Consider the following 26,907-nt stretch of genomic DNA (forward strand, 5'->3'; position numbering starts at 1 on the left):
TTAAATGATTATTAATGATTTTGTCAAAAAGCACCAGTGTCACCAAACAACATCGAGACTCGGATCATTTAACAAACGCAGATTTTATTACAACAGGGCTTTTACAGTAAGTGATGCTGTGGGACAACCTTTTACATCCTGCACCACACTGGTATTTCCTTATCACTACACCAACATGTTATCACCACACATTGAACAGAGTTTATTCCAGTATAATGTATTTTTTATTGTATTTTATTCAGTGTCCATGATCTGAACAGACTGGTCGACCACATCCAGGGAGAGTGGAGTCACAGTTTTGGAGAGGACGGCCGTGGTGCCTGGTTTGTACCTGTACTGTCCCTCTCTGGAAACAGACAGGGAGGAGAAACACTGTTAGTTTGATTAATGACACAACATTAGGAGCTTCAGTACCACTGAAGGAACTCAGATTTCCTTTTACATCTGAATGCAACAGAAGATCAGCGGGAGAAGGGCTGGAGGAGACATGACTGATGCTCTTCTGATCAAAGGTACAGTATCTACAGTCTCACCTCTTGCCCTTCGTCGTGGGCTTGTCATAACCTCGCAGGTACTCCACTCCAGCTGCGGTGATAATACACAAGTCAACGTTGCTGCCTGAACCCAGGTCACAGAAAATCCCTGCAGCGATGGCGTCCCGTACGAGCTGCTTCGCCTCATCCAGCTGGAAGAGAAAGGAACAGACAGGGTCAGGACATCCAGGGGATCAGACTCCTCCAACTCCTCCAGCCCAAAAGAAGCTCCTCACTTCTCCATCTGCTCACATCTCCTGCACATGAGCAACACGACGACACACTGCCAGGTGGTCAGCTCCAAGTTCGTCAGTTTACATCATAAACATGTTTACATACATGTTTTGAAACTATGTTAAAATTCATCATCCCTATCAAATAAATAAATAAACTAAACTAAAACTAGATGTAGGAAAAAAACAAACAGACCCAGTTTAGTCTGAATGTGTCTGTGTCACAGTGTAACACTTCTGAGTTTCTTATTTCTACTGGTTGTTTATTCTACGTCTGTTCACATGATTCACATTTGTCATTTGTGGTTTTAGCCGCTTGTCTTGATGTTGTGTCTTTGTTAGCAGATGTTCACACAGTGGTTTCAGACAGAGATTTTTCATGGCTGGTCAACTGGCAAAACAGAATCTGGAAAAATCTCAGGCTCGCAGTGTGAAGCATTTGCATGGCTGGCGCTCTGAGATGTGTCAGCTTAGTGAGGGGGGCCCAAGTACCAGCTTTGTTGCCCGTGGTGGGGTCATCACTTCAAGCCAGGTTTGTTGGGCACTGGACTGTGGTGCTTCAGCTGTCGGAGCAAAACTATCCCGTTGAAATTCATTCATAGCAAGAATGCATGAATGAATTTCAAATGCTGACACAGACAGCGCAGTTTGATTAGATTACACCAGATGAAAGGAAGGTCTCACCTCCAGGTTTGGTTTGAATCTGTCCTCAAACACAGAGACCGCAGCTGCAGCTCCAGACCCTGGAACCACAACCAAACATCAGGAAACTTTATTCAAATTTAAACTGTTTTCATTCAGTATACAGTGAAGTTCATACAGTAAACACACCAACGTACCCATGGTGAGGAAAGGCAGTTTATCGTAGGAGCCGTGTGGGTAAACGCTGTACAGGTGAGCTCCAGTCACATCAACTCCTCCAACAATCAGAGATGAACCGACGTGACCCTGGTACCTGAAACACCAGACAGACGTCACTGCTGCTTCCCCTCGTTCAGCGGAAACAAGTCTGAGTTCACCCTGACTCACAACAGACTGTGACACAAAATGAATTCATCTTTCCCGCTAAAACTGAACCAGAACTCTGTTTTACTTACACTCATTCTGTGATGTGTTTACAGACTGATCTCAGACCTGTTCGCTTTATGTTCAAAACCTCACACAATAAAAAATAACTGACATTTACCACATTCTGCTCCACCTTCATCTGAACAACCTGTCCCAGGTGAGGAGGCCAACAGGTGAACTGATGTACAGAAACACAAGAAAACAAACCTGAACAGCATCTGTTTCAGCTGTCGGGTTACCATGGCGACAAGGGGTGGTCGCCCGGTGTTGAGCGTGTGCAGTTCCACGTTGGACGCCATGATCTGCGTGGTGATCTCTGCGTCTGCAGCCACGCCGGCGCCGCAGCAGCTACAGGATGTGACAGACGACACTTCGAATTTGGTAAAAAGTTCACTTGGACTCAAAGACGAACTGATGAGATTTTGATGGTCAAAGGTCAGTGTGACCTCATAAAACCCTTTTTAGCCATTACTCAAGACTCACACACATGCTTCATATTTTCTATGACTCTGGATAAACAGGGATGTAACCTGAAACTAGTGTAAGTGGCGGAGGGATACAACCATACGGTGGTGATTCTAGTTTGTGTATGAACACACACATTACATTCAGCACATACTTAAAGCACAGGGGGAAGGGGACTGAACCACCAGTGAGAAATACCTGACCTGCTCCACCTGAGCTACAGCTGCCCCACCCTGCCCTCCATAACTGTCCTTAAAAACATATTTTTTTAGGAATATTTTATCAACCAATCAAACAGGTGAAAGGACAGTCAGTGTCAGCTGCTGTTTGTCTAACTATAGAATAAACCCAGTTTCTTCACAATCTTTTTAATGTCCTGATGCTGCTGCTGCTGATGATGATGATGATGATGAGGAGGAGCCAAAAGATGAAGTCTCTCCTTATTAGTGAAACTTCTGCTAAAGTAGAATTTCACAGGACGCTCCACGTTCCTCATTTTAAAGCGTCTGATGTTTCCCCTCTAAAACAACATGGAACCTAAAATTACAGCTTTATTCTCATAATATTATAATTTTGTTTCTTGACATATTATGAGTTTATTCTCAAGATTTCAGATTTTTTCCCCTCAATATGTCTCACATTTTTACCTCTGCCCACACCTGTGATAAACCACATTGATGCAGTCTACACAAGGACAGAGTCCTAATAGAAAAAGTCATCCTGAGTATGAAGACAGACCAACACTGAGGACACAGCCACTCCCCCTGCTGTGGACCTGAACTCTGCTTTCACTCACTAGATCTTTGGAGCGATGTAGTGAATCTTCATGCAGTTCTTGTCGGCCACCACCATGTCGTCTGTGGCCCTGGTGTCTGCTCCCAGGATCACTCCGTCCTGAGGAACAGGACAGGGAAATACTTAGGACCGCACTTCACTTCTAAACCAGATTACAGTCTGTATGTGTCTGTGGTGAAAACACTGGAGTCAGGTCCTCACCTTGTAAACGATCCCGGCGATGGTGGTTCCTGTTTTTCTGGCATTGGGAGCTTTGTAGCCGAGCTCCGATAAGTTGGACTCCAACACTGCATTCCTGGAAACAATGGGTGAGCATGAGACAGACGGACTGGACTCACTGTCTCCCTCCTGATATCTGACCACTAACACAGAGCTACACTGTGTCCTGACCACCAGTGTTAACAAGGACAGACAGGCTTCACGTCACACAACAGAGTGATTTACTTTGAAATTCAACAAATAAACTCACCTGGTAAATTCTGTAATATCTGGAGTTCCACAAGAAGTGTGATTACAGGATAACGGCCCTGTCTAAATATCAAATATCCAGATCTGATAGACCCTGAAATCTGGGAGAGTCTCTCTTGAACTTAATTCCCTTTTTTATGTTATTCATTATTTTTTCTTTCTTCTTCTTTCCTTTTTTTTTTAATTGTCTGTTTTTACATCTTAAAATATATGGTACTTGTTTACTTGCTGTATTTACAGTTTATTCATTTATCTACTTACTTTGTATGTGGGTGGGGGGTTGGTGTTTTTATAAGCTTATCATTTAAAAAATGCAATAAAAAAGAAAATTCCACAAATAAAATCCAGTTACAGCTGTTCAGTGTTTACATCAGTAATATTTATAAAAACAACAGATAGACACATTCTATCTGTAAAATCACATCACCATCATTTGTTGGGTCTGTTCCTTTACATCTGGAGAATATGATCTGTAGACAGGGGCGTCTCTGTGGCAACACAACGCTTCATTTATGGTCTGTTGTTGGGACACATTTTACCTTCATCAGAAAAATTGCACCTCCTGTGATTTGGATATTGCACTTGGCTGTATTGCGATATTGATGATAATATTATGATTAATTGTTAATTGTTCAGCCCTAATTCAAACTCAATTATATATGAGAGCATTTTATTAATTACATATCAACAAACGATCACTGGCTTCTCTCTGTATTAATGGATCACATCTTACAAGATTATCTTCTTCTGCACTCATTTAAAACAGTCGAGCATCCAAACCTTCCCGGATCCGGCCCATACTTGGCCCACATACTTGTTTTCTTCTGGCCCAGTACTTCACACATCAAATCCGGCCCATATACAGCATGATTTTAGATGCTACCTCCACATCTGGATCACAATATTCCAGCTGCCAGTCACAACTGGCGGATAACAGCCGGACTCTGCCCAGATGTGGAAGTATATGGGCCAGACTTGGGCAGAAGACCTGTGGCATATATTAAGCCAGAAGTTTCAATTTGCTATCTGGGTTAAGACTGTGTTTCTGTTCATACCAGTTTAATAATGTTAAAATGGAATCTGAACACCTGCATGTCTGGATCTGACTCATCCTCCTCATGTCTCTCCTGTTTTTAATGGGAAGGTTTTGCTGTTGTCTTTATGAAGGTCTACAGTCTGAAGGTGTTGTGTGCCTCCTGGGGGAACGTACATTTGACAGGCCACAGTCATTGTTTCCCTTGCTGATTGTTGTATTTCTCATATTCAGCATATTTAAATTCTAGGCCTATAAATAAAAAGGTCATGGAGTCACAGTTCAGTTCTCAGAGGGCTTTGAAACTAAATCTAGAGCTTTTTTTTGAAAAACAAATTACGATCTTCTGTCTTTCAAAGTGGAGGTCTGGACCTGGACGTGGACTCTGTCTGAACTGGATTGTGTTGCTTTCTGTGCCACAGACAATAAAAGCACAATACCAGGACAATCTGCTGACTTTATAAACTCAGTATTAAACAGACACGCCGCAGTAGCAGAAATGATCGTGGCTGTCTCAGCCTCGCTATGAGCAGACACAGTGTTTCTTACCTGCGGCTGTTTTCAAAGCAGAAACCTCTGGACTGCAGCTCGGTGGGCTTCAGACTGTGGAGCATCTTCAGCCGCAGAGGAGAGGAAGGTGAGGATGAAGATGAAGATGAAGGTGAAATTAAAATAAGCTGAGGCCCTGTCACGCTGTGTGTCAGCGCTTTTTTTTTTTTTTAGAGGCTTTTACTTTTACTTTCACTTCTACAGAGAAGCCAAGCCTCCCTGCTCCACACTGTACAAAATATCCACATTCACTTCCTCACCCTGAGTTTGAAGGAGAGGCTCTGCATCAAAAAGCCTGGAGGTGACGTCAGAGTGAAGAAACTACACTTTTCTCCTTTCATAGTTTAGTTTTATGAAACACTCCCTCAGAGTTGGAGTTAAGGAGGGAGGTTATCTCCACTGTAAAAAAAAAAAAGAAAAAAAAAAAGAATAATTTTATTTACTGATATTTCTTGCAGTGTATTAAAATGTGCCAAACTGTTAAGATGGACTCTGGAGGCCTAAGATGTCGGCTCAGGTGATTAGCAATTTAAGCAACATTTAACATGTAGTTTAACTTTTTCTCCTGATGTTTGAAAGGTCATTTAGTAGCTCACCCTCACAGCTCAAACTGAGCTGATGATAATAAAAGTAAACTGTTATCAGGGACGGGTCTGACCCATTTGCTTCAGTTACTCAGAGACCAACCAAACTTTATATATTAAACTTACATCTGTCTGATAATTATCCAAACCATTTAAAGATGATTACTTATCATTCACTTTATTTATTTGAATGGAAGAATTCACCATACAGAAATGGAATATATGACACATATGTCCCTATATCAAGAGTGATGTTGCCATATATTGTATGTCACCCATAAGAGGATATATTATTAGATAGATAGATAGATAGATAGATAGATAGATAGATACTTTATTTATCCCCTAGGGGAAATTCATGTGTCCATTAGCTCATTGTTGATAATAATAATAATAATAATAATAATAATAATAATAATAATAATAACAGGGCTGAGGTGTTGTATAGCCTGATGGCAGTGGGAACAAAGGATCTCCTGAACCTCTCTGTTCTGCAGCGCAGTGAGATGAGACATGAGGCTTTGGGATGGATTTATATTTATGTAACATATGTTTACAATATAAGCATATATACATAAACATACATATTTGTATGGGTGAGACATATATGTCAATGTATGAAATTGTTCCAATTTCTAATAGGTTTCATATATAATTTTGACACATTTTATTTTATATAGATATATATATATTTCATATATGGAAATTCATTATATGTAGATATATTACATTTGTGTATGGGTCAGGGTAACCCTTTAGTTTACAGGCCGTTATTAAATATGTATTAATGTGAAGAAATAACATTCAAGTGAAATCAGTGAAATCAATATAATGACAAGTTGTAGTAATATAATTACTGGGAATAACTGTAAATATATTGGGTAGTTACAGAGTGAAATTAAAGCAGAATAAAGAGAGTTGGTCAGTGTTGTTATGATGAGTAGGCCAGTGTAGCTCAGAGGAGGGTAAGATAGGAGGGTCCTTTCTGTATTCAGTAATATCCTGTATTGCATTGTGAAGACGGAGGTAATACCAAGTCTCATAAAGCAGCTCCACATTGTTGTCGGCCAAAATAAACGCAGGAGCCAGTTTCCTCCACACAGCCAAGTTCTGTGACCTCGAATTTACTGATACACATACAACTACTAATTCCACTGTCACAGCTGCTCAGTTGTTTGGCACCAAAAATACCTTCAAACTTTTGTCTCAATACTTGAAGACAATAAAATCACCATGTAACTGAAATACTTTGGCAAAAATATGATATTTACTTAAAAATAGCTTTCATACAGAATAAAGGAATTGGATTTTAAAACAACCTTGGGGATAACTATTCATCTCTCATCCTTGTAAAGCCTCCAACCTCACCAGGATGTCAGCTGCGGCCTACGTAAAAGAAATCAGTTTTGTTGATGAATATCTAGAATAAACAAATTGGTTATAAGATATAATATAATATAGATATAATATTAAAGTAACAGACGTGTATTTATGGGTCATTAAGTGAACACTGTATCCTACATCGGATTAGTGCAGCAGAAGTGGGATATTGATAGAGACAATGCTGTTGTATAGAGTAAAGTGTTTGATAAACACCACAGACATCCCAGAAGTCTTTTAATTAACTGATCTGATTCAGCTGTTCATGACCACCTTACCCAGAGGTTGCCATGGTGATCCTAAGTGCTCAGTTTCTACTGAGTGAGACATGAGCTGTGCCCCAACTCAGGAGCCGCGTCCTTCAGAGGCTGCGTTTGAGGACAGCTTGCGTCACAGCGGCGTGACTAGAAAAGTCCCATTTCAAAGGCTCCTTCAAATACAGCTGACAAATTCGTGCTTCTTTTCCTGGGCAACGAAGGCTCCACGTTGCCCAACCTGCACCAAGACCCACTGCGCGCTGGTAATGACAGCAAACAACACTGACCCAGGGCCTGAGGGTTACACTTTTAAATGTAATATTGCGTTTCAGCTCAGTCCAACAGCAAACGGAGCAACTGTTAAAACCACAGGCCTTGAACACAAGTTTTTTTGAGGTAAAGTTATGTGTTGCCAAAGTTGCTAGGCGACAGGAGCTGCTCTTGTGACGCAATGTTAAGGGCGGGAACAGCTGCTGATGCCCAGCGAAAATCCACTGTAGACCAGACCGTCTCATTTCGGTTTGGCCTTCGAAGGGCCACGCTTTTGTACAGTGTCCTCCGAAGGATGCGGCCTCTGAATAGGGACACTAATGATTCAGCTGAGAGACACAGCAACTATGGCTTGCCATTCAAAGACTATTAAATCCTATCAGCTAAAGCTTTTCTGTTGTTTGAGAGGAGTCTGCTGAACACAGTGATATAAAATACTTGTCTGTGGTGTCTAAAATGTGGCATGTGCAGCCTAAAAAATGTCCTGCTTCCTATTTTCCCCACCATTTTACTTAACTTTTCTTACTATAAAATGGAAAATGTAGCACCTGGCAAACACTGCTTAAAGGTAATCCACCAAGAATTAGTTCCAAAATGAATCCACCAATCAGAATATATGTAACCTGGAGTCAGTTGGAATCACTCATTGCCGAATGTTTCCTGATTAAAACTGAACTGAAACATTTCCAGTGAAAACTGTTGAAATGTGTGTAACTCATTGTCTGTATCAGTCTGTAGCTGGACTTTGACACAAATGTCAGTCAATACATCAGGAGTCTCTAATCAGCTCATTAATATCCTTCAGCTGTGTATAACTGGAAGACAGCCGCCACCTGCACAGGTGCGCTGATGGCAGATGAAACGGGTCATGGGTCATGTTGCTGAATTAAAGGAAAGTGTAAGTGGGAAATTGTGTTTCTGTTAATAAGTTATATTTATTTAACATGGGAACTGGCAGTAGAGTTGCAGACTGTGAAATGGATAACAATTTATTTCATGGTTGTTTTTTTCCCTCCCTGTATTTGTAAAATAAAAGCAACTCAATCTACCTCTGTTACTCAAGCCGACAGTTCTTATGGTGGCAGTGGTGGGATGGTCAGTCGCAGAGCTGAGCATGCTTTTAAAAAAATGAACAGGGCCACGGTCTCAAAACCAGCAAATTCAGAGGAAGACTGAGGAGAAGAGGGAGACAGCAGTTACGTCTGAGGAAGAGGCACCACTGCTGGGTTTGGAGGCACAAGGAGCAAAACCTAAAACCCCACAGCTGCAGCCAGGGCCACGCCAGAAGGAGGCCCCTCAAACACAGAGGTAGTAAACCTGTGTGACCTGAGTGATTCTGAAATCTGACAGGTTTGATGTAGACATGGACACTTTAAAAACAAATGTCCATAATGTGGTGAATTTGACCTAGATGATAGGTATGTAATAAATATTGTGCATATCCACAATTTGAACTTAACATCCACCCGTGATATACTGTACGCACTTCCTGATGAAAATAGTCCAAATTTGAAGTTTCTCAATTTCACAACAAAAATTTGAAAATGCAATATAATGATTTAAGCAGATAAACCTTTGTGAACTATAAGAATCCCGTCAGCTGTTGCATGTTTCGTAACACTCTGCTGGTGTAGGACCTGGACGGTAAGGCCACTTGGTTTCCTGTGGTGAGAACTCGTGGCTGATGTTGGGTGCAGTATTTTGCATCTCCTCTGTCAGTGTGGGAGGTATTCTTTTGGATTTCCACATGTATTCAACTATATTTCTTATTTGCATTTAACTTATATGATCTTCCTATGCTAAATCTTCTTATATACAGTCTGAGAGGTGAAGCTGCACAACAGAACCATCAGATTAATTACAGACCACTGGCAAGATACTGTTATAAAATAAATCAGAGGTTGCTGGAGATGGAATTTGCTCATCCCTGCCAGTGGGGTATCAAAACCTGTTTAGTTTTCAGTGAGGAGCAGCAAAGTCAGCTGGCAGAAAACATCATGACTGCCTCAGACATTTATTTTGGCCTCTCTCCTGTTGAAGTTTGCAAACAATGATGTCCCTGTCCTCACAAACTGGGCAGAGAAGGAAGTAGCCGGGGCAGACTGGTTCTCTGGCTTTCTGAAGAGACATCCATCTCTTTCAATCAGGACCCCGGAGGCTACCAGCGTTTTGCCTGTGCCAGTGCCTTTTAATAAGCACAGTGTTGACCAGTTCTTCAACAACCTGGAGGAGGTGATGGCAAAACACCAGTTTGAGCCCTAGTCCATCTGGAATATGGATGAAACTAGTATTACCACTGTCCATAAACCCAACAAGGTGGTAGCCAGGAGAGGCTGCAAGCAGGTGGGATCTTTGTCACCTGCAGAGAGGGGATCCCTGGTCACCCTTTCCTGTGCTGTCTCTGCCACAGGGAACATTATTCCTCCGTATTTTTATTTTCCCCTGGGTCAACTCTCATGACCATTTTCTAAACTCCGCCCCCACAGGAAGTGCAGAAGGGGCAAAACCTAGTGGCTGGATGGAGGAGGAGCATTTTGTGGATTTTTCTGAAATATTTGGTGTTGCACACAAGGAGCTGCAGAGAAAGACCATGTCTCCTGCTCCTTGACAACCACAACTCCCACCTATCAGTTGATGGACTCAACTGTGCCAAAGAGAATGGGCTGCCTCAGCTGCCTGGATCTTAAGCAATCCAGGAAAAAACCATGACCATTCATGACATCCCAAAGATTGTGGCTGCAGCCTTCCCTCTTGCCGTAAAGATGGCCAACATTCAGTCAGGCTTCCGGGTGAGTGGTATATACCCCCTCAACAGGGAGGTGTTCCCAGAGTCAGCGCTTGCTCCCACCAGTGTGACTGACTGTCCAAATTCTGACCCAAACCCACCCACAGGTGAAGTGGTGCTAAATGGCACAGGGCACCTCACGCACCATCCTCAGATGAAGATGAGGTGTTCTGCTTGGTGTGTGTGGAGCCCTTCTCTAACAGCTGCCTCAAGGAGACATGGCTGCAGTGCATCCAGTGCAAGAAGTGGGCTCATGAGGACTGCACACCTGGACTGTCAGTATATATCTGTCACAACTGTGACTCTGACTGTGATATTGACTGACTTAATTAGTTTAGAATGAGCGTTCTTGGGAATTGTTTCTCTAATGAATTATTGTCAAAAATTCTTGTTGTTTGTTCTGTTTTCCTGTTTCTGTTATCTCCATCCAGGATATTGTTAGGTTGTTGCTTTTCAATGAAATACACATTTTTAAATTCATTTTTAATAATGACTCTTTTCCCCATTAAAATAACATAGAGACAACCAACGCCACAGTGGGGATGGTTGTTACAAGTGCACAAGACATATTTGACAGTGCACATCTTTTGAACAGAATAAGCTGAAGAAGAGTAAGGGCACTATTTCTACCTGAGACTGTAGACTTCCACTGCAGATTGAAAGGGACTCTATTAAGGATACAGTTGAAGAAAAGTGTGACTACCAACCCTGTTCTCCTCTATACTGTGCGTATATATATATATATATATATATGTGTGTGTGTGTGTGTGTGTGTGTGTGTGTGTGTCTCAACCTATGTTTCCGAACATGGACATGACAAAAGTGATGCGAGTGCAAAAAAACAAACAAACAAAAAAAAAAAACAACCCCAAAACACTTGGTGGAACTCTCTTTTGGGATTTAGTTTCCAGTCGTTTGAGATTCATTGAAGCACAGCTAAGTTAAGCCAAGGATCCTCTACCGTCTCTGGCTAGTTCAGTATAAGTTACCATGGTTACAGAGCAGGGATTCCTATAAGCCACAATGATGGAACAGAACTCTGACTTATATTAGCGAGACTTCACAGAATAACAAAATAAACCAGATGTTCCTTTCTCTGCCTTGATGGAGTATGGCCCTGAGCTCATGAGTTACTGTTCAAGACACTGGAGGATCCTCAACTGTTCAATTATGGTGACAGAATATTCAAACAGATGATGTTATATGTTGTTTATTTTGTGTATTACATCAATTTTACTGCTGTAGAACAACAGGAGAACTAAACCCAAACACAATATGATCCTATAGGAGAGAGAAAAGGAGCATTCTGCATGAAGAGTACTTTCACTCTTCATGTGTCTCCCTCTGTCTTTACTTCAGAGATCATGTGACTGCAGACTCAGTCCTGCTGTGTCTAAGTTCCTGCTCTGGTCCAGGAGGTGGCGCTAATGCAGCAAAGAGTTGATTACCAGCGGCCTCTGTCTTCTATTACGTCCTCAGAGAGGCTTTCAAACACGGTGACTCCGCAGTCAGCGGCATTGAGTAGAAACCTACTGACCAGACAAGATGAGCGGAAGAGGCAAAGGAGGAAAAGGACTCGGGAAAGGAGGCGCCAAGCGGCACCGGAAAGTTCTCCGTGATAACATCCAGGGAATCACCAAGCCCGCCATCCGCCGCCTGGCTCGCCGCGGCGGAGTGAAGCGTATCTCCGGTCTGATCTACGAGGAGACCCGCGGTGTGTTGAAGGTGTTTCTGGAGAACGTGATCCGTGACGCCGTCACCTACACCGAGCACGCCAAGAGGAAGACCGTGACCGCCATGGACGTGGTGTACGCTCTCAAGAGGCAGGGCCGCACCCTGTACGGCTTCGGTGGTTAAAGTCCTTCACACCAGCACCACAACACAACGGCTCTTTTAAGAGCCACACACCGACTCACTGAGAGCTCACATCCTCTGATCACACACACACTCACTCTCACAGGTGATCAGCTGCTGCTTCATGTTCTCACTGACACTACAGAGACCACCAGAGGAGAGAGGACCCTCCACCAGAGGAGAGAGGACCCTCCACCAGAGGAGAGAGGACCCTCCATCAGAGGAGAGAGGACCCTCCATCACATCCTGTCTCTATTCTAAACATGTTACACAACTACAGCAGGAAACTGTCTCCCACAGTCACCAACACTGATCAGTTCACACATGAACACACACCACGTTTAATTCAACAAACACCTGAGGTCTAATCCAGAAACGTTTAACAAACTGACTATTAAAAGCCATCATCAATTGAGCTCTGACTCTACAACTCACCATGGCAACAGATAAATAAAGGGCAGGGCCTCTAGTGTAATGCATTGATGCCAGAAACAGTGACGTTAAAGGTCATTTATTTCTAAAACACAAAACCAAAGAAACGGCTGCAGCAGTGAAAATGTCTGAGCTGGACAAAAGAGTCAATTAGTTCAAATATTAGATTGTCTTCAGCGTCGTCCACTAGACCACGTTATTTATCAGCCTGTTATTTCTGTGATGCTGCTGTTTGTTACATTAAATGATTGTATGTATTTATTCAGATGTGACCTGATGTGGACCAAGTTCTGCTGCAGGAGTTGAAGATGTAGAAGAAACATCAGACAGAAGTTATAGATATAGATGAAACAGATCAAACAGAAGCTATAGATATAGATGAAACAGATCAAACAGAAGCTATAGATATAGATGAAACAGATCAGACAGGATCAGGTGTCCTTGAGGGAGTTCATGGGGGTCACAAGCAAAAAGGGGAATCATTTATTTTCACTGTATTTCCGTCCATAAGTAATATAATGACAGAGTGTTTGACCTTTAGTCCTTTAAACACTTTCTGTAATAAAACATCTAGAGGCAAAGATCTGATCAGGAGGACCTGAGACTAAATCTGATCAGATGGGGGTCTGTTGTCTAGTTTGTGTCAGTGAGGGTCCTTGATGTGACGTTTGAGAGCCTCTTGTTTAAAACACTGAAAGACAAACCTGTTACCACAGCTTCACTCACTGTCTCCAGGCTGTAGAACAGTCATGTGAACATTATTCATCTACATTGAGATCTCCTCATCTTCCTGTTGTTATCTGTTGTTTTCATTGTCTCATGTGCTGCTGCTGCTGATGATGAGGAGGAGTTTCTAACTTTTCTCTGCACTAATTGGCTGCAGGCTGCGCGCCAACCTTAAAAGGCAGGTTACCATGGAAACATGACTCCAATGTCCAGCCCAGTGAGCAGCTCAACCAATCACAGGAAGGGGACCACACAGTGGTGTTTGCATGGAGCCTGAATAAGAGCAGCGGCTCCTTCCTCCACCGACTCATCCATTGCTGTGAAGCTCTGAATAACCAGGATGCCTGAACCCGCCAAGTCCGCCCCCAAGAAGGGCTCCAAGAAAGCTGTGACCAAGACCGCAGGCAAGGGCGGCAAGAAGAAGAGGAAGACCAGGAGGGAGAGCTACGCCATCTACGTGTACAAGGTGCTCAAGCAGGTGCACCCCGACACCGGCATCTCCTCCAAGGCCATGAGCATCATGAACTCCTTCGTCAACGACATCTTTGAGCGCATCGCTGCCGAGGCGTCTCGTCTGGCTCACTACAACAAGCGCTCCACCATCACCTCCAGGGAGATCCAGACCGCCGTGCGTCTCCTGCTGCCCGGGGAGCTGGCTAAGCACGCCGTGTCCGAGGGCACCAAGGCCGTCACCAAGTACACCAGCTCCAAGTAAACAGCGCAGCTGCTGCACTCACTCAATACAACGGCTCTTTTAAGAGCCACTCACGTCATCTCAAGACAAACTCTCAACACACATCACACCTCATCATCATCATCACCATCACTCTCATTACTGCAACACATCTTGCAGCTCACACACAATAACAGCTGCAGCACTTTATTCACTCTTTACAAGTGTGGAAGGGAAGGAAACAAGAGGGTAGCAGTAGGACTCAGGTCAGGGAGCAGGGTCTATCAAAGAGGCGGGAAACGCTCCATGAATCTACATTCAGTGTTTCACTGGATTGAAACATCATTTCTACATCATTTTACCCACTGCTCCTTCAGTACGGCCAACACCCAGGCCTCCTAGTGAAACTCTTGCTGTTTGTGGACTGCAGACCAGCTGTTTAGTTCATGTGTTGTAAATAAATGTATATTGTGGAACAGCAGTCTCTGGTCCCAGTGTATTCTGGGAGTGTGAAGTTTCACCAGGTCACACAAGGAAGTTAGAAAACTAACATGTAAGTGAACAGTGTACACACACACACACACACACACACACACACACGCACACACACACACACACACACACACACACACGAATTTGCCTTGAGAATAAGTGCTGTGAAAGACTGGAGAGACACTCACCTGATGAAGGTGTTTACTCTTCATCATCATCATGTTTTCACCAGTTGATCAGTTTTAAATTCACTTTCTTCAGTCTCAGCTCTGACTGAAGAGATGAAAAGGTTAAAATCACAGTTACACAACACAAAGACTTGATGGTTCACACATTAATCTACACACACACACGTTATATACATCCTCAGCATCATGACACTTCCAGTCTCTGTGTTGTGAAGAAGACCATGATGAAGTAACAGCTGCTGGTTGACTCCAACCAAGAGACTCAAACAGCTCTGATGTCCATTCACTGACTTTGTTATTGCTGACAAACACTTAAAGATCTTGAGGATAAAAGCCAGGTCTCAATAAAACTGGAGTCTAAAAGAAAACCATCGTCCAAGGAAACTTCAAATAACGAAGAGAGAACTGTAAATAAATAAATCATATGGACAACGGTCTAACTGTAATCAGGATCAAATATTTATTTTACAAATTATATAGACACACCTGATACAGATGAACTGATACACATAGAAATCAATTGTTTCTTTCTCTCTCAGGATTTACATGAATATATTCATATTTACAGATTTACATTTAACAGTCGCACAGTCACCGTCTGACTTGTTCCCATGGTAACGATCTTTATGTAGTTGTATGGTTACCTTGGTAACCTAGCACTAACCATTAAATATGAAATAACATCATAAAAATATAAAAATGATGTGATGTGATATTTGATTTAGTTTGTCATTTATTTTAGCAGGAAGTCCCACTGAGATAAAACGTGTCTTTTACAGAGACCTGGCAGGAGAGCAGCCGCACAAATATGTGACTTTACAACCAACACATGAAGATTCAGTCACTGACTACACTGAACTCTGCATCACAGGTTGTTATGAGATGTAGAAACCATGTACAGCTCACACTGTGTTTCTAAAGTAACATGCTACAGACACGTTACAGTCACAGCTCTGACAGTCTGGTTCAACGTGACCATGAGCCTCAGCCATCAGCAGTGTGTTTGCTGCTCGGAGAATAACTTGACTTTATGACCGACCGATCAGCAGCAGCTGGTCGCTGTGAGTCTGGATCTGTGAACACACATGTGGAGCAGCTGGAAGTCGGGTTTTGGTGGAGCTGTGGTGCATTTAAGAACATTTTAGGAGAGAAATAAGCGGGAAAAGGCCCCGAGCAGCGGCGGCCACCGCGGTGACCGGCTGAGGTTTGGAGGCTCCACAAACAGAAAGCCGAGAGCCTCCGAGCTCCGGACGACTTTAATACGAAGAGAGCCGAGTCCGCTCCCGGCTCCTCCACTGTCCGCCTCCAGCTCCTCTCCCACGGTGCTTTGCGAGCCTTTTATCCGCGAGGAGAAAACACAAGTGTCCCGGTGTTCACCCCGACCACAGGAGCCACGGCTGCACTGAGTCTCCACGGTTCTCATGGTGTGTTCAAGTGCCGCCTCCTGCTCCGAGCTCCCATCAGTCCGCTCCGAGTACACACGAAGCTCACAGGAAACAATGGCAGAGGTCGCTCCCGCTCCCGCTCCAGCCGCCGCCCCGGCCAAAGCAGCCAAGAAGAAGGTTTCCAAGCCCAAGAAGGTCGGCCCCAGCCTGGGGGAGCTCATCGTTAATGCCGTGGCCGCATCCAAGGAGCGGAGCGGCGTGTCCGCGGCCGCCCTCAAGAAGGCTCTGGCTGCCGGAGGCTACGACGTGGAGAAGAACAAGGCCCGCGTCAAGACCGCCATCAAGAGCCTGGTGGCCAAGGGGACTCTGGTCCAGACCAAGGGAACCGGGGCCTCCGGCTCCTTCAAGATGAACAAGAAGGCTGAGCCCAAGGCCAAGAAGCCGGCGGCCAAGAAGGCCGCTCCCAAAGCCAAGAAGCCCGCCGCCAAGAAACCCGCCGCGGCCAAAAAGCCCAAGACCGCGGCCGCCAAGAAGCCGGCAGCTGCTGCTGCTAAAAAGTCCCCCAAGAAGGTCAAGAAACCTGCAGCAGCGGCTAAGAAAGCAGCCAAGAGCCCCAAGAAGGCCACCAAGAGCCCCAAGAAGCCCGCCAAGAAGGCCCCTGTACCCAAGAAATCCCCCGCCAAGAAGGCCCCTGCGCCCAAAAAGGCCCCCGCCAAGAAGGCCGCCAAACCCAAAGTCAAGAAGGCCGCAGCCAAGAAGAAGTGAGCTGTCCTCCCTCCGACACATGTTGATCTTCATCAAAGGCTCTTTTAAGAGCCACACACCTGTCCACAGAGAGCTGCTTCTTCCTCACTATCATCATCATCATCATCATCATCATCATCACCACCACAATACACTGTCTGATAACTACACCACCACCAACACCTTTACTGTGTTTACTTACTATCACACTGTAAAAAGAACTTTATTTTGAAAAACACCGCATTTTAATCGTAATGATCCAAACTTTATTCCATTACAGAGACAACAAACGTCTCATCTCACAATGTTCAGAAAACCCTTTAACCCAGGGATGCCAGGGTGAAATTGGCCTGGGGGCCAGATTTTTTTCAACTGAGACCTCCGCGGCCGAATTACACTTTCGAACTGAAAGGACCAAACACTGATTCAACATCACTGTCTGAAATTATTCACTAAGGCCTACATCAAAAATAAATTGCATTGGCACCACAATAGCCTCACAATGAGGCCTACAATTACATAGAAGCCTAAAGCAAGTTACAGTAACCACTGAAAACGTAACATTGTCCTGTCCATGTAGGGCTGTCAAAATCTCTCAAAAAGGACGTTTGAATATTCCCTCTAAAAAACACATATTCAAACTATTTGAATATCTATTTGCGCATTATTCAATGACGCGCATCACATCAATACCAGTACAAACTAATACAACGAGACATAACTACTGTATAGGTAGGCTAGTTTATTTAAGTTCAAACATATTTGACAACATATTACCTACATAAAAATAACATGAACTAATGTCCAAGACCGCAGAGCTCACTCTTGCCGTCTCTCTCTCTCTCTCTCTCTCTCTCTCTCTCTCTCTCTCTCTCTCTCTCTCTCTCTCTCTCTCTCTCTCTCTCTCTCTCTCTCTCTCTCTCTCTCTCTCTCTCAATGAACAACAACAATAAACAAATGCTGAGTGCTGATTAAAAATTTTGTGCAAGCTTTTTAAGCTTAGGGATGGGCGATGTCTCCTTCACTGGTATACTACTATATTGTCCGCGCGCGAGGGGAGGAGGGGGGCTCACTGCGCTGTTTGTCTCCTGCTCCGGGCTTTTTAATTTAATAAAGTATGTAAAAAAAATTTAATAAAAATAAAATTAAAAAATAAAAAAAAAGCCACGGGATGTTCAATCGGGCCGGGTCCGGCCCGCGGGCCGTAACTATGGCATCCCTGCTTTAACCCTTTAAGTGGATTTGAGTCTAAATGTAAGGCTTCTCCCCCCGACCACGTCCCAGGTGATAAGCGAAAACATCATTGTACAACTAGAGTGGCTGACTGTAGTGTGTGTTGTGGTTCATGTATCATATCATCAGAAGTTATGCTGCTGCTGCTGCTTGTACATTTCCCAGTCTTCTTATTTGTATCGTCTGTATGAGGTTTTCTGGTGATGGTGCAGAGACAGAGAAAGAGGAGCCACATGTATGAAGACAGTAGAGAGCTGATGAGTTCAGATTATTATTATTACTATTATTATTACTATTATTATTATTATAATAATAGAGGAGCTGCTCTTTGTGAGAGGAGTAGGTGGCTCTTAAAAGAGCCTTTGAGTGGGTCGCTGTGTTCAGCGGCTTTACTTGGACTTGGCGGCCTTCTCGGTCTTCTTGGGCAGCAGAACAGCCTGGATGTTGGGCAGCACGCCTCCCTGAGCGATGGTCACTCCGCCCAGGAGTTTGTTGAGCTCCTCGTCGTTGCGGACGGCCAGCTGCAGGTGTCTGGGGATGATACGGGTCTTCTTGTTGTCGCGGGCAGCGTTTCCAGCCAGCTCCAGGATCTCAGCGGTCAGGTACTCCAGCACCGCCGCCAGGTAGACGGGGGCTCCGGCACCGACACGCTGAGCGTAGTTTCCTTTGCGCAGCAGCCTGTGAACACGGCCGACCGGGAACTGGAGCCCGGCCCGGGAGGAGCGGGTCTTGGCCTTAGCTCTGGCTTTTCCACCGGTTTTGCCGCGTCCGCTCATTTTCAGGATGATCTCTCTACAGCGTCGACTCAGAGAAAGTGTGGCGCAAACAGCAGCAGCCTCGCTTATATGTCCGCGGAGAGCGCGGGACGGTTCCCGCCAGACCAACCAGAGAAGAGGCTCCAGCAGAGGGCGGCCCGCTCTGGACTTTCCTCACAGCTTCACAGCACTTTGGTCCAATAAGCAGCCGAGCACCAGGCGGGGGGGGTCGCTCCTCTGGGCGGCGCTGAGCTCCAGGAGAAGCATCGCACCAATCAGCACCCGGGGGTGTGAAGCAGCGTCACCGTGTCACAGCCGGCCCCACGGTTTAAGAGCCGAGGGTCGCTGCTTTCTCTCCTACTTTTCTCCTGCTCTGAGAAACAAGAAGCAAGATGGCGAGAACCAAGCAGACCGCTCGTAAATCCACCGGAGGCAAAGCCCCCAGGAAGCAGCTGGCCACCAAGGCCGCCCGTAAGAGCGCCCCGGCCACCGGCGGCGTCAAGAAGCCTCACCGGTACAGGCCCGGTACCGTGGCTCTGAGAGAGATCCGTCGCTACCAGAAATCCACCGAGCTGCTGATCCGCAAGCTGCCCTTCCAGCGCCTGGTCCGAGAAATCGCTCAGGACTTCAAGACCGACCTGCGCTTCCAGAGCACCGCTGTCATGGCTCTGCAGGAGGCCAGCGAGGCTTACCTGGTCGGCCTGTTCGAGGACACCAACCTGTGCGCCATCCACGCCAAGAGGGTCACCATCATGCCCAAGGACATCCAGCTGGCCCGCCGCATCCGCGGAGAGAGAGCTTAGACTCCGCTGCTGCTCCTCTCACCACAATAACGGCTCTTTTAAGAGCCACTCACTCTGCTCTCAACAGCAAAGTCCCGAGTGTTTTCTTCAATGTGTCTCATCAACACTGTTTTCAGAATAATACAAAGAACAGTCAAACATCACCAATTAAGTCCTTTCTTCCTTCAAATCCACGGTCCTATGAAAAACTGTCAAATATTAAATACAGGGAAAAAAAATTTTTTTTTATTTATTTATTTTTTTATAAATACACAAAAGAAATGATCAACCTGAAGACTCATCAGCACAAAGAGTAATCCCCCTGCAAAGTGAAGAACCTTCCTCTTCATACCTTCCCAACATCTACAGTAAAGAGCCTGAGTATTGTTGTAGCCCACGGATCCGTCTGACACCAGAAACTTAGAGTCTTGTTGGGATCTGAAGCTTTTGACCTTCATTATGTTGAATACACTTCAAGGCCCTTAGCAGACCACCGATCATTTTAACCTCAATAATATATTTTGGTCAAGTTCCCTGTTGTAATAAATTGATTTTCTTTGTAGTTTCATGCAAGTGTTGTATTCAACACTGAACGCATGAAATAACTAGAGTCACCGGCTTGTGGTTGTTTGTCTCCAACAACCGGTCTAGGGTTAATCAGCATGTGAAATCTTGAGTTATGGCGAAAAACATGTTTTGATTGGTCACTGTGACTTTTGCACAATAAACAGTGCACAATAGATTATGGTTGTAGGATTAAGGAATGGAAAAGGATCAGAGGCCACGTCCACATTAATATTTAAAACGGCGTTTCAGACGATTGTTTCAGCTCCGCATCAGAAATAAATTCCCTCCATTCTAAACTTATATCACATGACCATTCAGCTACACTGGCCATGTGCATGCTGGTGTAAACAGGAAGTAGATTATTTACGTCATCTCTACCTAAAGTCTCCTTTTCTGTTCAGGCAGATTAAAACACAACCCCAGAGTTTTCAAATTAAAACGCAACCACAGCCATTTCAAATTAAAACGGGTCCAGCAGTGTTTCCAAAAGTTTCCGTTTTAGGGGCCAGGTGTAAACGTAGCAAAAGTGATGCGATTTAAAACTAAATCATATTAGTGTGGATGTAGCCAAAGTCTGCAGCCATGCCAACAACTCTCTGACGTTGTGCCAAATGCTATTAGATGCAAAGATAAGGGTATGAAGGGAATCATCTCTTTGAAAGAATTAAATTATGTGGCCAAGGGCAGATGATATCTCGTTAAAGTTAAATTTAAGACATACTGATAGTCTGGTCCCCATATTTACCATGTGCCCCATACCACAAATAAAAGAAATGAATAACAATATGTCTAGTATCATTTATTCCATTTAGAACTCAGGTTGATCAATAATAATATTTTGACCTGTCCTTTAATTCTGTGGTGAGAGGGAGGTTAAAAAAACTATAAGCAAAGCTTTGGATGTGAAAGAATAAATAAGAAACATTATCGATGACAGCAGTACATTCCTGTACCTTTGACAAGTATAAATGAGACAATTTTTCCATAATTTCCAAAATACACAAAGAAATAAATTAGGAAGCAGCGTTCAAATATGCTAACAATGAGCCACAAGACAGGTAGAACCATTATTATTGATCAGTGTAAGGTTTGGATGGTGGTGAACCCTTACAACCAGGATGAAGGCCAGCAGGATTGAGGTGCAAGCGTGAGAGAGAACAGAATCAGTCACACAATGATTGGATTCAGAGCTCTTGGTTTACTGGTGACCAGAGGCAAATGACACAAAAGAAAATCCAACAGATCTTACATATTGATAGCAGAATGGCTATCAACAACAAAAGTAGTCTGGCTGGTGTAGCAGGTCAGTGGATAGCAGCAGTGATGTCCAACCTGAGTCCAACCTGACCCCTGACCCCCACCCTTCCCCTTCCTCCTCCTCCTCCTCCTCCTCCCTACCTCCCTTCCTCCCTTCCCCATCCTACCTGATGAAGGCCCCCCAACACAGACATGTCTCTGTGGCGCAATTGGTTAGCGCGTTTGGCTGTTAACCGAAAGGTTGGTGGTTCAAGCCCACCCAGGGATGTTTTACACTGAAATTGACAAGGATACATCCTGTAGATGAAAAACTTTCTTTCTGTGCTGAGAGGGAAGAGATAAAGAAAGTCAGACACGAAAGTATAAATAAGAATTATTAATAATAACATACATCTAATGTGACAATTTTACTAAATTCAGGAAACAGAGAGTTCTAATACAATGAGCACTTTTTGGTGCAAATATGAAATTAGTTTCAGGTAGAAACATGAGGTAGAAGCAGTAGCCTACACACCTATACCTTCAATAAGTCCAAATGAGACAATTTATAAAACTGAGTCTAAGGTCTAGAAGGAAAAATGATACTAGATATAACAACTGCAGGTGGGAGGGGACTGAACCTCGAGGCCACACCCCCTCATCACAGACATGTCTCTGTGGCGCAATCGGTTAGCGCGTTCGGCTGTTAACCGAAAGGTTGGTGGTTCAAGCCCACCCAGGGACGTTTTACACTGAAATTGACAAGGATACAACATGTAGATGAAAAACCTTCCTTCTATGGGTTGAAGAATCTAAAAGTATAAATATCAATTATAATATGTCTACCTTTCATCTAATTAAATGCAAAGTTGTGAACATCATTAATTAACTTTGGACACTGTCTTATTTGTCAAAGGTACAGCTCTTCTCTGTCACAACTGATAATGCTCACTGTTTATTCTTTCACAGAGTTTTCTTTATCTCTTCCCTCTCACCACAGAAAGAAGGTTTTTCATCTACATGATGTATCCTTGTCAATTTCAGTGTAAAACGTCCCTGGGTGGGCTTGAACCACCAACCTTTCGGTTAACAGCCGAACGCGCTAACCGATTGCGCCACAGAGACATGTCTGTGATCAGGGGGTGTGGCCTTGAGCTTCAGTCCCCTCCCACTCGTAGTTGTTATATCTAGTATCATTTATTCCATGTAGAACTGCTGAATAATCATGTATGCAGACAGAGCACATGGACCACAGGGGGCAATTTTCATGGTGGAGCCTCATCTGTTTTTACAACCCTGTGTCAAATGATAGAAAAATAATAATCATAAACCTTGTAACCTTTCACTTATTTAGTATATATTGTGTATTATAACACATTCCTTACTATTACCACCTGTAAGAGATGAGTTGGTTCCAGTGACTGTACAGGACTAATCAACATAACTGCCAACTCTTTATAGCCGACATGTAGAAAATACCACTTATGGTGTAAACAGCAAATGTACTGATGATTACAAAAGACTCAATGATAAACAGTTATCTCTTTACTGGTTGGATGGGTATTGACTGGGTTATCAGAGAAAAAGGCTGAGAAAATGTTAGACAGCTCAGCTCTCAGCCGGTGTGAGTCACTGACTTTAAATGTGAAACTGCTTCATTCAGTGATTCTACTGGTTTTAATCCCCTTCAAAACTTAAAGAAGTAAATAAATGAATTTTGATTTTCTTTTCTTCTGGGGATGCATCCAAAAGGTGTCAGACAGAGGTTGAGGAAGACCCTCTGTCTTCTACCAGAGGTGTAAGGAGGACATCGTCCACTTGGATGGAATGGAGGTGTGAGTCACAAAGAAAGTCCAGACGGTCCACCATACTATGTGTAAGGTGGTTGTAAGAAATCAATCCCAGGGGGAATCAGCTCCTCCCAGTCCCATGCGACCATACCACAGCATCTGTCACGTACTTCCTTCTGACTTTTCAGACACACGTCATCAGGATGTGGAAAAAGGACGAACAAAAGGCCAGTGATGCTCCTTTGTTCTTCTGCAGAGCAAGTCTGGAGGATCTACTGCAGAAGTACTTACTAAGAATCACTGGAAAACATCCCACGGACTAGACCCCCCATTCTCCACACATGTGTAGGTCACCTCATGAAGAATGCAAAGGATCTTGGGAATAATCAGTGCATATTTTTATAGCGAGTACTTTATGATCCATTTAAAATAAAATGAATGATATTAATGATCAGTGTTTATGACTGCTGTCTCTGTAAAATTCAAAAACACATGTTGTTCCACTCTCAAGAGGTGGATGAGCTGGTTCTTAGTGCAGCGTCCTGTTTGAAGTCCTGCAGTGGAGCCAACGTTGCAAAGCACTAAAACAACCTTCAACTTGTTGAAGTTTAATTAAATAATTCTATCAATATTCATATATTTCTGTCACAAAGTATGAACATTATATATTACAAACTAATAGACGTGCTGGGGATTTCTGGTGAATACTGCAACCACCTGCTGAACTTCAGACATGCAGACACACAGGTGAACTCATAGAGTCTGTGTATGTGTCACCATCACCTGTACTGTGTCTCAGTTCAGAGCAGCTGGGAGGAGCTACTGACCCTAACCCTGAGCGGGGCAGGAGCGGGGTTGCAGGGACTTAAACCAGAAGCTCAGGAAACACAGATCAGAAAGGTTGTAGCAGAGATCAGCTGTAGAGTTCATACCTGATAATGAAGAGAGAATGAAGAGATGAGCTGAAACACTGCTGGAGGTAACTTTGACTTTGATTTGGCGGTTGTCTGATAGGGAGTTTGAGGTTGCTGTCCAATAATCTGTATCTGAGTCCATTGTGCCAAACCTCGTCAAAAGCGTTTTTGATGTCAAAGGATTCCGATAGTCGGAGGATGTTGTCTGTGGTGGCTCTGCCTTTCCTGAAACCAGATTGATGGATTCCCAGAAGAACCACTGATTCTTTGATTGAGATGTGAGGTGAGTTTTCTCTCAGTTTACCTCGTGACATTGTACGGGTCCTTTCCTGGTTTGTGGATCATAGTAACGGTTGCAACTCTCCATGGTGATGGGTAATGTCCAGTGATGAGGCTGCTAGAGAAGAGCTGTCCAAGGTGCTGGAGGTCAGTGACCGGTGCTTGTTTTTTTTAATAATATGCTGTCTACATGATCTTACCATGGGGTTTTGCTTTTCATATTTTTAAATGCAGTTGTATGTCTAAGTTTTCTGTAGAATGAATTCCAGGTTTTCTGTTGGTGAAGTTGAGTTTGAATATTGCTTCCTGTTTCTTGCTGCTTTGATGAGGGGTTAGTTTTGGGGTAGTTTCCTCCCTGGCTCAGGTGAGAAGTTGGTTTAACAGCATTGCTTGTTGGTCCAAACCTTGGGGGTAGGGGGGGTGGGGTTAGGAGTGTGTGCCAGATGATGGCGCTAATGCACCAAGGAATTCATGGTTATATTCATGCTTCATTGAGCCTGGCTCTCTTGGGAAAACCAGTAATTTTGTTGACCAGCTTTTGGATTCTGGTTGTTGGTTTGCATCACATCGCAGGGGTGAGAGTGCAAGAGGGTTTGGTTGAGTCACAGAGATGTAATATAATGTCTGATTGCTGTAGGCAGGGATTATTTTCTATTACATTGCCTAACACAGTGAGGTTGTATGAGTCTTTTGCTGAATGTGCTCTTAAATTTGATCAGAGTTTATGGAGTGGAGGGGGGACATAGTCCATATGTAACTGTCATAGGTTGCCATGATGGACATTTTATATTTGAGCTTTTGTGTTGTTTGCACTTTGAGTTTGGTCATTTCCTGCTTTATTTTGGAGTTACTTTCCCTATGTCTCTTGATGTTTTGACCTCCTGTCTTTATCCTGTTTCCCTCCTTGGTGATTGTCTGCCCGCATTTATGTGTTTAACCTGTGTTCAGTCACCCTTGCCTCCCTTGTTTCTATTTAGTCTCTGTGCTCCTCTTTGTCTGTGTCAGTTCGTCTGTTCGAGTTCCCCGTGCTTGTTTCTGTTTCATCCCCCTTGTGTTTCTTCATGCTTCCTGCTCCCTGTTCAGTTCCATGTGTTACCTCGTGGACGTTGATGTTTCCTTGTGTCCCTCGCTCCTGCGCTCCTTGTGTTTGGAAAATGGACAAAGTTTCTTGAGTGTGCCTCCTACAATACACTCAGGTCAGGCTCCTCACTTTCTGTAGAGCATTTTCAATGAAGTTATCCAAACTCTGGTTCTCATCTTGGTGAAAGTGAACAGGAACCAGAGGGGGTTTGGGTTTAGGCTTCATGAGTCTAATGAGTCAACAGTAGGTTTTTGTTTGGTTGGATTTGTTTCAGACCACACTGCTGTCCTCTGATCAGGTGTCAAATTTGTAAAATGGATTAAAAACAGTGTGAATAAAGAGTAAAATTAAAACTTAGTATGAAAAAAATATCAAAGTGCAATATGGATAATAAAATAAAAGTTTGAGCTACAATTTACAACCAACCACCTTCATTAGAGTCCATCTTATCCAACCCAGAAGCCTCTGCCAAACTCATCAGTGAAGGGTTCTTCACTGACCTCTTCCACTACCGTGTGGAGACAGCATGCTCCACAACAAATATAAAGCAGTGCTTTCACTTTCAAGGTTTCAACCACACAGCCCAGCAATGCCAAACCAAGTGTGTCAGATGTGGGGCAGGTCACTCACATAAATCCTGTCAATCAATGTCCAACCTATCCATGCTATTTCCTCAGGAAGGAACGAGAAAGAGCAAGGAACAGGTTTTATACAAATTTCAACAACAACACAAACTCCAAAACACTCAGAAAATCAATCAGCAAAATGGAAGGAAAAATAACCCAAGAATTACAGTTCTAATATAAAGACCAAATGACACAGGAAGAAAAAGAAAGGGCACATGTTTTTAAAGAGTACCTACTTTAATGTCCAGATTACATCAGGTCTGTCTGTCTTCCCATTTACCCACCGGAAATTTAGATATCAACCAACTGAAGATTAAAGTGAAAGCCCCTGGTGAAGACACAGTGGAAAGTCATCTTATCAAAGAAGCATCAGTAGAGTTTTTGGACAGACTTGCAGACCTATACACCCTTTACCTCCATGTTGGTTATTTCCCCAAACCCTGGAAATCAGCCTTGGTGTCTATTGGACCCAAATCACACAAACATCCCCACCTGCCTGTCAGCTACAGACCTATTAGCCTCCTCAGTTACCGTGGCAAACTTCTAGAGAGAGTGATGGCTTAAAGGACCCAAATCCATTTAGATGCCCTGGCAGGATTTAGAAAGGTGAGAAGCACAACTGACAATATCCCGAGGCTGGCAGAAGATGTTCAGTGAGGTTTTAGTAGGAAAGACAAAACGATTGTATTCTTTGATATTGACAAGGCCTTTGACAGAATGTGACACAAAG

At 43.8% G+C, this 26,907-nt stretch overlaps 5 protein-coding genes and 3 non-coding genes across 8 annotated transcripts; 5 read left to right on the forward strand and 3 right to left on the reverse strand.

Annotated features, from left to right (window-relative positions):
• Positions 1 to 64: 64 nt before the first annotated feature.
• psmb10 (proteasome 20S subunit beta 10) lies at positions 65 to 5,340 on the reverse strand. Its single transcript, XM_056403155.1, has 8 exons — positions 5,145 to 5,340; positions 3,296 to 3,389; positions 3,096 to 3,193; positions 2,042 to 2,182; positions 1,606 to 1,721; positions 1,451 to 1,509; positions 534 to 685; positions 65 to 346 (listed from the first exon to the last, which is right to left on the reverse strand). The coding sequence occupies exons 1-8, from the start codon at positions 5,207 to 5,209 to the stop codon at positions 235 to 237; spliced, it is 837 nt and encodes a 278-aa protein (XP_056259130.1). The 5' UTR covers positions 5,210 to 5,340; the 3' UTR covers positions 65 to 234.
• A 6,349-nt stretch (positions 5,341 to 11,689) lies between these two features.
• LOC130186253 (histone H4) lies at positions 11,690 to 12,303 on the forward strand. The gene has a single exon (XM_056403167.1). The coding sequence runs from the start codon at positions 11,966 to 11,968 to the stop codon at positions 12,275 to 12,277; it is 312 nt and encodes a 103-aa protein (XP_056259142.1). The 5' UTR covers positions 11,690 to 11,965; the 3' UTR covers positions 12,278 to 12,303.
• Positions 12,304 to 13,724: 1,421 nt separating this feature from the next.
• LOC130186251 (histone H2B 1/2-like) lies at positions 13,725 to 14,716 on the forward strand. Its single transcript, XM_056403166.1, has one exon. It carries the CDS (start codon positions 13,773 to 13,775, stop codon positions 14,145 to 14,147), a length of 375 nt encoding a protein of 124 aa, XP_056259141.1. The 5' UTR covers positions 13,725 to 13,772; the 3' UTR covers positions 14,148 to 14,716.
• Positions 14,717 to 14,781: 65 nt separating this feature from the next.
• LOC130186240 (histone H1-like) lies at positions 14,782 to 16,999 on the forward strand. Its single transcript, XM_056403156.1, has one exon. The coding sequence runs from the start codon at positions 16,207 to 16,209 to the stop codon at positions 16,933 to 16,935; it is 729 nt and encodes a 242-aa protein (XP_056259131.1). The 5' UTR covers positions 14,782 to 16,206; the 3' UTR covers positions 16,936 to 16,999.
• A 1,411-nt stretch (positions 17,000 to 18,410) lies between these two features.
• Positions 18,411 to 19,035, reverse strand: LOC130186246 (histone H2A-like). Its single transcript, XM_056403161.1, has one exon. It carries the CDS (start codon positions 18,921 to 18,923, stop codon positions 18,537 to 18,539), a length of 387 nt encoding a protein of 128 aa, XP_056259136.1. The 5' UTR covers positions 18,924 to 19,035; the 3' UTR covers positions 18,411 to 18,536.
• Positions 19,036 to 21,702: 2,667 nt separating this feature from the next.
• trnan-guu (transfer RNA asparagine (anticodon GUU)) lies at positions 21,703 to 21,776 on the forward strand. The gene has a single exon. It is a non-coding gene; the product is annotated as a tRNA-Asn (tRNA).
• A 382-nt stretch (positions 21,777 to 22,158) lies between these two features.
• On the forward strand, positions 22,159 to 22,232 carry trnan-guu (transfer RNA asparagine (anticodon GUU)). Its single transcript has one exon. It is a non-coding gene; the product is annotated as a tRNA-Asn (tRNA).
• Positions 22,233 to 22,538: 306 nt separating this feature from the next.
• Positions 22,539 to 22,612, reverse strand: trnan-guu (transfer RNA asparagine (anticodon GUU)). Its single transcript has one exon. It is a non-coding gene; the product is annotated as a tRNA-Asn (tRNA).
• Between the last annotated feature and the right edge of the window lie 4,295 nt (positions 22,613 to 26,907).

The sequence above is a fragment of the Seriola aureovittata genome, chromosome 18 (genome assembly GCF_021018895.1).
Source record: "Seriola aureovittata isolate HTS-2021-v1 ecotype China chromosome 18, ASM2101889v1, whole genome shotgun sequence".
NCBI lineage: Eukaryota > Metazoa > Chordata > Actinopteri > Carangiformes > Carangidae > Seriola > Seriola aureovittata.

What these genes read in the sequence shown, in the direction of transcription:
- LOC130186240 (XM_056403156.1), top strand. Translation starts at nt 16,207, where the DNA reads ATGGTGTGTTCAAGTGCCGCCTCCTGCTCCGAGCTCCCATCAGTCCGC.
- LOC130186246 (XM_056403161.1), bottom strand. Translation starts at nt 18,923, where the DNA reads ATGAGCGGACGCGGCAAAACCGGTGGAAAAGCCAGAGCTAAGGCCAAG.
- LOC130186253 (XM_056403167.1), top strand. Translation starts at nt 11,966, where the DNA reads ATGAGCGGAAGAGGCAAAGGAGGAAAAGGACTCGGGAAAGGAGGCGCC.
- psmb10 (XM_056403155.1), bottom strand. Translation starts at nt 5,209, where the DNA reads ATGCTCCACAGTCTGAAGCCCACCGAGCTGCAGTCCAGAGGTTTCTGC. An exon ending in TCGCCGGGATCGTTTACAAG is followed by an intron (nt 3,194 to 3,295) that starts GTGAGGACCTGA and finishes CCTGTTCCTCAG; the next exon opens with GACGGAGTGATCCTGGGAGC. An exon ending in TACATCGCTCCAAAGATCTA is followed by an intron (nt 2,183 to 3,095) that starts GTGAGTGAAAGC and finishes CACATCCTGTAG; the next exon opens with CTGCTGCGGCGCCGGCGTGG.
- LOC130186251 (XM_056403166.1), top strand. Translation starts at nt 13,773, where the DNA reads ATGCCTGAACCCGCCAAGTCCGCCCCCAAGAAGGGCTCCAAGAAAGCT.